The sequence below is a fragment of the Urocampus carinirostris genome, chromosome 11, assembly GCF_059441175.1.
Source record: "Urocampus carinirostris isolate Australia breed hairy pipefish chromosome 11, RoL_Ucar_1.0, whole genome shotgun sequence".
NCBI classification, from domain to species: Eukaryota; Metazoa; Chordata; class Actinopteri; order Syngnathiformes; family Syngnathidae; genus Urocampus; species Urocampus carinirostris.
In genome coordinates this window covers 18,797,235-18,810,131 of record NC_142359.1, presented here as the reverse complement: position 1 = coordinate 18,810,131, position 12,897 = coordinate 18,797,235, and the positions used below count along the sequence as shown (strand labels likewise).

The following is a 12,897-nucleotide window of genomic DNA, read 5'->3' as shown; positions in this document are numbered from 1 at the left end:
ATCATCGGGACTGGCCAAGGTCATTCTCCAGGGCACAGTCCAAGGGGGCAGGAGAGGAAGACCGAAAAAAACTGGGTCGACAACATTGAGGAAAAGACTGGTGCCGACTTTGCAGGCCAGGAACCTTCAACAGTAGACAAAGCTGTCCAAAGTTGCATTCTTAATGGTGCCCTGACGACCCATGCGGGATCTGTGATAGTAATGTAAAGTTAAACATAATAACATTGTTTTGTTATAAATACAAAATGTTGAAATAATTTGGTTCCACTTCACGATTTTGTCTGGCATATTGTTGACTCTTAAAAATATTTTAAGCCTGGAATGTGGCAACAAAGTTTTTAGGGGGCCAATACTTGCGCTAGGCACTGTACTTTACTTTGAAACACAATTCATGGTAGGGTTATGGCAAATACCGAATGGAGAGTGGCACGGCTGATGCGTGGTTAGCACGCAGCCCCACAATGCAGAGGTTCAGAGTTCAAGTCCAGTTACTGCAGCATCCCCATGCAGAGTTTGCATGTTCTCCCTTGCCTGTGTGAGTTTACTCCGGTCATGTCAGGTTAATTGGCTGGTCTAAATTGTCCTTAGGTGTGAATGAACGAGTGGTTGCATGTCTCTGTGTCTGGTTGGCAACCAGTTCATGGTGTCCCCTGCCCATTCCCCTAAGATTGCTGGAATGGACCCTCGCAACCCTGCTGAGGATAAGCAGTGCAGATAATGGATGGATATAATAATCAAATACAAAAAACACGGAGCATGTTCCACACTGGTATCAAAATCTTATTTATATATATTCCAACATAGGTCACATTTTGAAACTTTAATATATTGATGAATGTGTAGAAGTGGTTTGTAGAAATGTGACAGGGTTAGATTGGAGGTAGTAACATCGACATTTGCTGGTAGTAAATAGGCACTTGAGTAAGTCACACATTGTGCACTAGGCTATATGACTGGCACTAGTTGAATAGGAACAAATTTGTAGCAAGAGCGCCATTACCAATTCGCACCCTTTTGGAAGTGAGCCTCAATAAGCCGGGCTGCCCAAAAGAAGAGTATAAAAGTAAGCCCATTTCAATATGACTTGACTTACTTTCAATCTTGTTATGGTTATATGTGTCTGAGTATGCGATCAATGTGTTGTATAACTTGGGAAAGCCCGGCTTGCGTGACAGACAACTTAAATAATGGCGTCCTATTCGAATGCCCTCAAAGCAAAGCAACAAAAAGATGAAGAAATTGCAATGCTTGCCGTTCGTCTTAAGAGAAGACGGTACTGCGCTGATTGGCCTCGCCCACCTTCTCGAAGAACATGAAATCCTGCCGAGAGAAAAAGACAACGGTGACGTGCTGTGAAAAAAAAGGGAAACAAAGGCACACGAACGTACGATGAGGAAGCATGCGCCCAGGAGTACGGCTTTCATCTTCACGTCCAGGTCCAGGGGGAACTGGATGCCAAAATTATCCGTGTCGGTGAAGACTTCCTTCAAGAGGCCGCTCCACTGCTTGCTGATTCGGCCGATGGGATGCCCGCCGTCTTTACCCGTGAGCTGCGTGCCCCGAGAAAGAAAAAAAAACGTGATAAAAATTCAAGTTGCAAAAGGTAGGGCTGCAACAATTAGTCGATGTGGTCATCAAAAATCGATCTCAGAAGTAGTATAAAAAGAATGCCATTGATGGTCAATGTCGTATGACACATTTTTTCCAACAGAGTGAAGCATTTAACATGATTGTGATCTCTGAGAGTCGCTCATTCTTAATAGCGTCCGTAGTCTCGAATGGCGAGATACAGAAAAGACGGCCTCGACATTAAGTACGCGTACCAAAACTTTGGGAGTTTTCTAGCCCGGAGAAGGTTAATAAAAAAGCAGACCTTGCCTAGCATGGCAATACCCTGACAATGCACCAACATTTAAAGAGAAGGCACAGTAAAATTTCAGGTATCTTTTAAGCCAATAGTCAATTGATTACAGGCATTGTGCATTTTAGATGCGTATATTTCCCAAGGACACTTAAAACCAAATGAACAGGCATAACCACCCAATGGCTATGCAGTATCCACATGCCATCCCCCTTCCTAAACACTTCTTCCTTTTCAGTCTATCTTCACCGTCCCAATTTTGTTTGAGGGGATCACATCTTATTTCATTGTGATTTTGTGTTTTCTTTTGCCTTTGTTTGCCCATAATAATCGGTCTCAAGAAACTTTGTGATAAGGTGAAGAAAAAGGCAAACGTTGACAACGATTGAGCAGAAGGAAAACGACAATGGTGCACAAGTGTGCGCCACCGTAACAGTTGTTATCCGATTATTCGACCAATCGTTTCAAGAGTTACTAATTAAAGTGTCTTTAACTTGCAGCCCCCAATAAAAGGTGTTCCTCTTTGCTGCGTGTCACCTCAAAGTTGACGTCGCTGCAGCAGTTGCAGGCAAAGCAGGGCCCTTCCAGCTTCATGAGGGTCTCCTTGTTGGCCCCCTGGATGGAGAAACGGGGGAAGACCGGGTGCCAGTCCTGCTTGACGTAGCCCACTGTGGTACCCGGCGGCGCTTGCACCTCCATCTGTTGGTTACGTTTTGACAAAAACAAATTCTAGAGTTACTCTCTAGCTTGGTATTACAGTAACGCAGAGGTGGGTGGTCACGAGTTACATTTACTTGGGACATTTTCAACTTCTAGGAATATTTTTAAAATCACTATACTTTTTACTTGGTGAATTTGTGTATAAAAAAAAACTGTACCCGTAGCTGCAAGATGGCAAACAGTTATGTCAGCTCCCTCTGCGAGTATTTAAAAAAATGCACGTTGACATTTTTTTTCACCACTGGGGGAGCTAAATAATACACTGTCCCTTTAATATTATTGCAGCCCGAGCAAATGATGGATTTATTTATTACTGATTCATTGTTTTTTGTAAATTATTAATTAATTTTATTATAAGATCTTATTTCGTGTGCAAGACCCTATCTCTGGCGGCCCCCAAGTCAATCGTGTTTGAGACCCCTCCATTAAAAGGTTTTTGGAAAAAAAGAGGGTTTCTCAAGGAGGATTGTTTGTCAAGTAAGTCAAGAATTGGTATTGCCGTGGAAGGACTGCTTATTGGGGACGGTGCGGGTGAATACATTCCAGAAGTCGCATGATTCCACTCAGGAGCACAAGGAAGAGGCTCGCAGTCAGAGAGGACAGGACAAAGGACAGTTAAGTCCTGAAAAACCAGTTGCTCAACTTTTTAAAGACACAGTGGGAAATTTTTTTGACCTTTAAATGTCAGTGTATTGTGTAGTGCAACTCAAAAATGAGTTTCTTTGGGTTCTGGTAGCAGCATGATAGCGGACTATGATGTCAACTCCCTCTTAGTGAACCTTATGAAAAATGTTAAATGAAAAAAATCTGGGCTCAAGGGTATGTTTAAAAATGCAGATCTATATAAATTTTTCCTTTCCCTCATGTAGGTTTTAGATCAGGGAATGGTGTAATAATAGTCTATGGTTTGCAATAATCTGTGGTGTGTGCAGCCCTTTTAAACTCTTTGTGATCAAGGGCTATACAAATAAACATGATTTGACTATTCAACACAAATCTCTAAAAATGACATATGTATCTTACATTTTCAGTTGCAGGAAGTTCTTCCCATTACAATCTACCACTGGGAAACGCTACCTTCGTTTTTTGCACGGTCCATTATTGTGCATAATCCTTGCACTAATACACATTTCGTAGTGCCCTGTTTAGGTGTAGCATGCACCTATCCTGTAGGGAGCGGTGATGCTCCATAGAACAATGCTGTACAAACGAATGTCAGCTTACGTTACTCACGAGGGAAGTACGCAATGGCAAAGTGAAGCCACGAGAGAGCAATGTTGGTGTCATTTTTAAGCAGACATGTTGAGAAACATGGCAAGAATTTAGAGCATTTAAAAGTGCTTCACCCTAAATTCGAGCACTCTTAAATCCTTGAAAACACCACATTAAAATTGAAGCATTTGCTAGGATTTCAATACTGTATTTAAATCAGTAGTAAGCAACCTGTTCCTGAGGGGCTTACGATTCTCGAGAACCGCATGTTTTTGGATCTTTCTCCTCTTCAACTCAAGTAATTCCAATCACCTTAATCATTGAAAAGCTCCTGCCAGCTTGCTACAGAAGATGATCATTTCTATCACTTGAGTTGAAGAAAAGAAACCTCCAAAAACAAGCAGGACATGCAGCCCTCGAGGACCCGGTCGCCCACCGCCGATTTAAATCAATATGCTTTTTCAAACGATTGGGGTTTCCTTTAAGGATTACTTCATGTGCGGTGCCTTTTCAAAATTTTTTCATTTTCCTCAGGTTGAGGTTTTTGAGTTTTTCCTAGTCTGTACAGCCCTTTGAGACTCCTTGTGATTAAGGGCGTCACGAATAAACATGACTTGGGGCACTAAATAATACACACTTTCTCCTCAAGCTGTAAAGCAAAACTCCACTGCATTATGACAAAAAGGTATAGATTTTGTCCGGAGAGAAATTGAAAAACAATTTAACATGTGACATCTTAAGTCTTAAATAAAACTGGGTGCAATTTGCAGAATGGGCAGAATAACTCTGACATGGTGACCAGAGTTGGAACTGGTGCGCACATGTTTATATTCACTTACAAAATACAACTAAGTGCAGTTATGGTGATGTTGTCTCAAGCGCAGAGTATGAAATCACTGAACTTCACCTTATAGAGATATTCTCCCTGCCATATATACTCGCATCTTAGTTGAATTTACAACAAAAGAATAAATTACTGAAATCAGGGGCTTAAATGTGCATATTTGGTTGTGTGTCACTATTAGCAAATGGTTGGCAACTGTGGGGACAGAGGTGTGGCTTATACAGGCAAATCAATGGGCCAGACCTGAGCACAGGTAAGTGATAAATGTTTGTCTTGTTTTTGTAAAAACTTTTTTTTCAATAAACCATGGCTGGAGAAAAAAAATGCCATCTTGGACAGTACCCGGAAATGGAGAAGGAGATCTTCGAGTGGTCTGAAGCCCAAACACAAAATGGATATGAAGAGTCATGGCTACGGTTTTGTTTGCAAGCTCTCAAGAATGCCTAAGCCAAAACATATAAAAGTTGTCCTCTTCTGCAGGTTGGTGTACCCATTTCCTTCTATTTCTCTTTTCATATATATATATATATATATAGGATTTTAGAGGGTAAGCTTCTATGCGAGTATATATGGTGATTTGTAACTGGATAATGGTTACTTTCAGAGTAACGTGCCACTTTTTGGTGTTTAATCTGGGCAGAAACCGAATTACTTCTTAGACTATGTAACTAGTAACTGTCCAACACTGATGATGTCAGAGGTTGAAACCTGATTGGACAGAGGAAAAAAAGGAATGCAATCAGACCTCCTGCAGACAACAGGGACACCAACAGGAGACGCAGCGGAAGGGCCTGATGAGGCGGATGACTTCACGATCGCTGTTGTCTTTGATTTTCATGTCGAAGCTTCGCAGCGAGCCGCAGCAGTTTCTCGTGCAGCAGTCGTTCTTCTCCTTGGCTTTGTAGATCTTCTGCCCCAAGCTGTTCTTGATCTCGTACTGGTTGTTGGTCTCGAAACCGATAAACGCTGAAGATGGCAAACAGTCAACACGCGGGAGTCCTTGGGCGAGGAGTCACTGGGGCAGCCTACCTTCCAGGAGCTCCACTTTCTGATGGATCAGGATCTGGTCAATCTGCCAAAGGTAATTTTTATTGAACCATAAAAACACTTTTACAGCCGTGCAGATGTTCAAAGTTCAATGGGTAGAATCAGTCACATGTACTCTGGGTAAGAATTGTAAATTCCGGAATACTGGCCACTACTTTATGATTACATTTTCAACACTGCGGATTCGAATACTATGTGGCTTATTTTTCTTTTCTTTGTGGTGGTGGCGCAGAGGAAATAGGCAATTTGCTCTTTTCCACAACGTATGCATTTCAAATCCGAAATATTGTGGTGATGTCTGCAAACATTTATGACTCCCATTTTTCATACTTTTGTCCCTTTATTTACAAATGTATTTCGTTCTGCGAGTAACTTTGTAACCTGAAACATTTGTAAGTAGAGACGCCTTTTAAATGTAAATGCGCCAGGTTACAACTCACAGTTGGTGCTAATCCGTTCCAGGGCCCAGTATACAGACGCTCCCCTACTTACGACCAATAGACTTACAAAAAACGGTAGATACGAATATTTTTTCGGGATGTCGAAAAATCCGGACATTGCTGTAAGTTAGATTTTGTATTGCGTGCACCTTTTTTTCCAAGTACAGGACATTACTGTAGGGCTACCAGTGTGTGGCGCTGTGAAAGGTCACCCAGCATCCACCCCGAAGATCAGCATCCTCTTCCAAGTTCGTGTGTAAACATTCTATACTGTATCTCCAGCGTGCTAAGAACTTTGACATTTTTATCGTTTAATATCTCGTGCATCCATTCAATATGGTTGGTGTAAAGTGTAAAGAAGAGGCGAGCCGTTTCTTTTGAAATGAAGTGGAATAAGAAACTTGATGCGGTTGAGAAAATGGGTGGATCGCTTTTTTTTCGTCCACTCTACCACGGAGGAAGACCTCTTGAAGCCCATCTTCCAAAAGTAAGGTAAATTTAACTTTAGAGAGCATATTATTTTATGAAAGGTTTATTTTTTAGAACAAAACAAGCCTTAAACATACAAAATATAGCACTGAAGCAACTCACGAACGAATTCAACTTAGGAACTATAGCCCGGAACCTAACTCGAACGTAAGTAGAGCAGCATCTGTACTGTATATATATTTTTTATAAATCATAAACTAGCATCAGGGCATAAACAAATACATATTGAAATTAGATCATCGCACAAAAAAACGAAAGGTAAACCATGTAAAAAAAAAAAAAAAAAAAGTATAAAAGGACATAATAAAAATATTATTTGACCTTTTGACTAACTGTGGGGACAAAAAACATCCCGGGATTCCCGCATACGCATTGGCATTGCCAGGTAGAACTCTGGGAGCGGTTAATGGCGACGTGTTGTACTGTACTGTATTTTTGACTTTTTATCCGAAACGCCTTGGTAACTACAGGCAATATTTTCCAGTTCGGGTACTTTAGAACCTGAAACTTTCATATGTAGACATATTTAAGTAGAGATACCACTGTAATACATAAGAGGAGCAAAAGGGGAGGTTTTACAGCACTTAAATAAATAGTGACAACGTACTCTTGATATTTAAATATTTACACCCACAAGCAGCAGTGGAAATGATCAAAAACGCTACAATTTTCTTTCCGTATCATTGCCGTCATTGTCAGCTCGCTGAATTTCTTTAGTCCTCAAAAAATGATAACAAGCAAATGCAATTTGGTCTGATACAGCAGCAACTACCAATGACAACAACACAAAAAGACACGCCTGTGTTGCAATTTGGCACAATTCTCCACAGTATAGTTGCCCTGGCTCTATCGTCTAGAAATATAGGGCATTTTTCGCGACGCAGCCCTCATTCGGGATTTCTGTTGGCGCAGTAGTAAATATGTGCTCGAATTTGTAATCACCATTTGAATAGGCACATGAGCCGAAGTTACGTGATGTAAACAACTCTGAGCAAAACTACACAAGGGCACAGTGGCCTCGGCGTTCGGCTGTCAAAGGCATCAATCCCAAATTCGGCGGATATTTCGTGCCTGGTGTGCACCAGCCTTGAAATGTAGGAAACAGACGTCTCATCTCATTAGTTGCACCGCTTATCCTCAGTAGGGTCGCGGGGGTGCTGGAGCCCATCCCAGCAGTCCTTGAGCAGTGGGCAGGGGACACCCTGAACTGGTTGCCAGCCAATCGCAGGGCACACAGGGACAGACAACTCGCTCGCTCGTTCACACCTAGGGACAATTTGGACTAGCCAATCCACCTGAAATGAATGTCTTTGGAATGTGGGAGGAAACCGGAAAACCTACGCAAGCACGGGGAGAACATACAAACTCGCACAGTAAGTTCGGTAGCTGGATTTGAACCCACACAGGAGGTTCCCAAGACCTTAGAACTGTGCCGCACACGCGCTAACCACTGTGCCGCCGTGCTGCCCATGGAAACAGACGTGTATACATTTATTTTTGTAGCTGTTTAAACATGCGGCTTAAAATCCAATGAAGCTTGTACAAAGACAAAATTGAGTTTCGTTCTTGAATTTGAGCACGGGGCTTTTAATCGCTCTGTAGTCCAGAATTTACTGTAGGTTATACTTCCCGTTTGTTGTAAAATTGATAACCTTAGTGAGAACGATTAAATCAACAAAAAAAACATTTTGAGATTAGCGAGGACGATTAAAACAAGAAAACCATTCTGAGATTTGAAAAGTTACCTGGGTTAGGTATTCCAGTCCTGGCGGGACCCCGACAGGGACCGCAGGCGCCTGGGCCGGCGCAGGGCTGATGGCCCCGGGAGAGCCGTACGTAGGGAAGGCCCCCATTGGTGCGGGTTGAAACATGACAGGAGGTTGACCTTGGTCGTAGTTCATGTTGAATCCCGGAGCGGGGGCTTGGGCAGGGTCACCGTATCCACCCTGAAAGGCGGGATAAGGGGCCACAGATTGGCCCCCTGGATGAGTCATGGGATAGGGCGGCTGTGAGTTGTAACCTGGCGGAAATAGCCACAGGGGGAATTTGGTGTCATGTATTGCTGCAGCGTTGCCAACAAAAAAACGATGATAGAAAAAGTCAACAATGACTTCTATTGCCGACTATTGTCGCTAGACATGTTTTTCCAACAGAGTGAGGCGTATAACATTATTTTAATCTGTGCTGAGAGTCGTTCATGCGCAATAGCGTCTTAGTCTCGAGAGGTAACATACAGAAACGACGACGTCAACATAAACCTCTAATGTTTGGGAGCATTTGAGCCTGTAAAAAGGCTTTTTACAAAGTTCTCAAAGCAGACTTTGCGTATCATGGCGGTAGATGGGGGACGCATGAACATTTAAAGAGAAAGCACGTCAGGCAGTTAAACGAAACAGAGTCTGACTCGCCTCAGTAAGATTCAAGTAACATTCAAGCCAATACAACTTTGATGATCTTTATTGTACATATTAACTAGATAGCGCGACCCTTCTCTTACCCAGCCCCCTTGACCACCCGTAAAATGTTTACCCATGTTTGTGCGCCTGTCAATTACATACTTTTAGCACCTCTTCCTACCTGGCTTGCTGCTGCATTCTGCCTGCTAGGCGGAAGTGAGGGCAAAATGTATGCTACCTACCCTACAAGAGGCCAAAAATGAGGCAAACAGGAAGCGCAGCTCGGACAATGCCAGGAGTAATCAGTTTGGTAAAGAAGTCTGCTACTGTGGCATTGCCACAAATTTACATAAAAACATGAAAAAAGCGGACTCTGCAGAAAGCAACAAGCTGCTACAAAACGTAAACAAGTTACTGTTTCTGAAGAGAAGCCTGTAAATATGTTGTTTTCGCTAAGGTGCCAATGAGGGACAATTGACACTTTAGTTTAATTACTTTTCAAAATATTCTGCAATGGAAGGTAATTTAGTTGACATATAATCGTACAGTATTTGTATTTTAAATACATTGTTGCTTTTTTGTTTTTGTTTTATTCTCTCGGTTTGTGTGTTGAAACAGTTTTAATATAAATATTTATATTTCTTTAAGAAATAAACATTTTAGTCCCAGGAATATTTGTTCTGTGTTTATTGAAATGATAAACCAACTGAAGTGGGGAAAGGTTCAAATATTCAATGATCATAACATTACCAGGCAAAAAGAATCAGTATGAAATCAGTATAGACGACTGGTGGCAAAAAGGCGGCCTGCGGTCCATATCAGGCCCGCCAAGGGTTTTAATACGGCCCGCAAGAGAAGCGCGGGAGAAAAATGCAGTTTTAAAAATGTCCGCTTGATGTCACCCAAGCCAGGCACCACTCGGAGCGAAACTGTAGTAGTATTTCTTTCTATCATTTTTTCTGTTTCCCTCTCTCCTTTTCTTTTTTTCTCTCTTTCTCAATCTATTTCTCTCTCTTCCTTTATCATTTATTTCTCACCCCATCTCTCTTTCTCTCTCTCCCCATTTTTTCTTCCGCTGTTTCCTTCCTTTCTCATGCTCACTTTTTTCGCTTCCTTTGTCTTTTTCTATATGGACTTCTATATTCTCTTATTCCTTTGACCCTTCCTTCTCTCACTTTATTTCTGTCTCTTTTTTGTGTTTCCCTCTCTTGTTCTCAGTGAAATAATGCAATTTTCAACTCAATTTTTATGCGCACGGATTGCACCTTGAATTCCTTGTGTATCCTTCATTTCCCTAGTGACTGTAATGCCCTCGCACGTGAGCAAGGCGAGCCGTGGTCAAAGTTCATTTTTAGGTCTACGGTGTCAGTAAGCATAGAATAAATCAAAAATATTTTAGAGTAGATGTGGGGGCCTTTGTGTTAAAATAAATTGAGTTGCAAACTTGCCCATGTAGGAATTGAACTCTTAAATCAAAGTTCAGGCTGCGGCATGATACTGGTTTTGAACAAAGCTTACGAGAAGGAAACTCATTATATTCATAATTCATTTAATTGTTTTCTAAGCGGGCAGCACGGCTGCACAGTGGTTAGCGCATGTGGAGTTTGCACGTTCTCCCTGTGCTTGTGTGGGTTTCCTCCAGGAGCTCCGGGTTCCTCCCACATTCCAAAAACATGCATGTCAGGTCAATTGGCCGGTCCAAATTGTCCCTAGGTGCGAATGAGCCAGTAAGTTGTCTATCCCTGTGTGTCCTGCTACTGGCTGGCAACCAGTTCAGGGTGTCCTCTGCCCACTGCTCAAGGACTGCTGGGATGGGCTCCAGCACCCCCGCGACCCTACTGAGGATAAGCGGTGCAGATGATGGATGGATGTTTTCTAAGGCATGTTTGTTTTCGTGTCCATGATAATTTAGCATAATTCATGACACTGCTATCGGTGTGTGTGTGAATGGGTAAGTGTGAAGCACGTTGTAAAGCACTTTGGGAGATCTTCATTGACTTGAAAAGTGCTATATAAATGCAGAGACTTTTACTTTACTTTATTTCCTCCCTTTCTTTCTCTATTGTGCTCTCTCTTATTTGTGCTCTCCCTATTTCACTTTGAAATGAAATGAAATGATCTGCATTTATATAGCGCTTTTCAAGTCAATGACTTCCCAAAGCGCTTTACAATGTGCTCCACATTTCCCAATAGCGGCCTTGCAGCCATGTAAGGAGCTAACCTGCTTATTGGGGGTATTAGGGGTTCAGTGTCTTACCCAAGGACACTTCGACATGTAACACGGACGAGCCGGGATTCGAAGCGCTCTACCTCCTGAACTACTGCTGCCCCTTTCTCCCCTTTTCTGTATATCTTACCTTCTCTCTAACTCTGTCTTCCTTGTCTCTCTTTCTTCTAATCCCTCGCTTTTTCCCTTTCTTTCTTTCTCTTAAATTTACTAGTCCGGGCCAGTGAGATTTTTTTTTCTGGAATGTGGCCCCCAGCTAGAATAAAGTTGACACCCCTGGTATAGACCAATACTACCCCGTATTTACTAGTATTGTGAAAGAGTAAAGGAAAATTAAATGAGCGGGATACTTACCAGACATAACGATTGAGTGAGACTTCCAGGCACTGGCGGCTGCTTTAACCTTTTCCTCTATTTCCGGTTTCTGCTTCCGAGGAAATAAATGAGTGCTAGGCATCAAGAGGTTACAACAATATTAGCTAACTAACAAAGTAACACAATAACTTCAAATGGCAATACAAGACCTCATTCAAATTTTAAAAAGGCACAGTTATGATTCAAACACGTAAAGTCGCGCTTTCGCTCTAATATGAAAACACTCGAGGAATTGCGCTTCAGGAGTTGTTTTTAAAAATAAAATAGAATAATAAGACGCATAGTTTTACCAATAAACACAATAAAACAGCTGCATGGTGGCGGTTGGAGACAAACCTACGCGAGTCTCCCTAGTTTTTAAACCCCGGAGGAAGAAAAGTCTCCTTCACCTTTAGAGTTTCACGTCGTTTGTTGAAATGTTCGCGTAAAGATGGAGGATAACATATAAAAGTCACCTGAGGGAGTAGAAGCAGCTTGTGTTCCTCTACCGAGGAAGACAACGAACAATTTTGTTTCGTCGTTCGTTCCGAATGAGTTTAGGTGGAGTCTTCGCAACCCCTTCCCGACATCTCCCCGCCCTCTTCTTTTTAAGCAGACTTATGTTCTTTTGTGGTATAAAATGGTCGAAAACGCTTTGTCTATGAGCGTAATGGTTTGCGAATGGCATTACTTAACTAATACGCGATACTAATCGTATACGTGCATTAAGACGCTTCTGTTTTTGATTTGTTTCTCTTTCTGTACCTGACGTCATTGGCCTTTCTGTTGTTGGGCTGTTATTGTCCACAAGAGGGAGACATTACTCCAATAGGCATACTTCCTATTAGATACAGTGGAATCTCGGTTCTCGACCATTTGTTCAGACCGAGGACAATCGACTTTGGCCTGGACGGATCTATTGACACTAACAAAGATGTTATATAATGAAATTGTGAATATGCTTGATTGCTAATAAGATTTTCGAGACGAGTTGTTCAAACCTCACATTGCGTTTGCTGTTAAAAACGTCATATTGGAATATAGTATTGTGAATGTGCTTAATTGCTGTTGAGATTGTCATGATTGTTTTCTGTTATTAGTGTCAATAAATTTGTTCAAACCAAAAAAATAATCCGTTCCAGAACCCTGTTCGAAAACCAATTTGTTCAATCACCAAAATTGTTTTTCCCATTAAAAGGAATGTAAATCATTTTTAATCCGTTCTAACACCCTGAATGTTTACCATGAACGTAAACATGAAGCTAACCCCGGCTAATCGTACGTTTGCGTTAGCGTAATCTTTCGTA

The 12,897-nt window shown here is 41.8% G+C and overlaps 1 protein-coding gene across 8 annotated transcripts; it reads right to left on the bottom strand.

The window, feature by feature from the left end:
* Nucleotides 1-767: 767 nt before the first annotated feature.
* Nucleotides 768-12,285, bottom strand: LOC148356644 (phospholipid scramblase 1-like). 8 transcript variants are annotated; one of them, XM_088348229.1, is made up of 8 exons: nucleotides 12,001-12,285; nucleotides 11,591-11,660; nucleotides 8,359-8,633; nucleotides 5,667-5,709; nucleotides 5,383-5,603; nucleotides 2,399-2,560; nucleotides 1,389-1,550; nucleotides 768-1,320 (listed from the first exon to the last, which is right to left on the bottom strand). In XM_088348229.1, the coding sequence occupies exons 2-8, from the start codon at nucleotides 11,595-11,597 to the stop codon at nucleotides 1,261-1,263; spliced, it is 930 nt and encodes a 309-aa protein (XP_088204355.1). In that variant the 5' UTR covers nucleotides 11,598-11,660; nucleotides 12,001-12,285; the 3' UTR covers nucleotides 768-1,260. The 8 variants fall into 8 exon arrangements, with proteins under 8 accessions (XP_088204355.1, XP_088204352.1, XP_088204351.1 ...); XM_088348226.1 differs by having other exon boundaries at nucleotides 11,591-11,685; nucleotides 12,001-12,284; XM_088348225.1 differs by having other exon boundaries at nucleotides 11,591-11,685; nucleotides 12,067-12,283.
* Between the last annotated feature and the right edge of the window lie 612 nt (nucleotides 12,286-12,897).

What these genes read in the sequence shown, in the direction of transcription:
- LOC148356644 (XM_088348229.1), bottom strand. An exon ending in GCAGCGACGTCAACTTTGAG is followed by an intron (nt 1,551 to 2,398) that starts GTGACACGCAGC and finishes CGGGGCACGCAG; the next exon opens with CTCACGGGTAAAGACGGCGG. An exon ending in TGGGCGCATGCTTCCTCATC is followed by an intron (nt 1,321 to 1,388) that starts GTACGTTCGTGT and finishes TTCTCTCGGCAG; the next exon opens with GATTTCATGTTCTTCGAGAA.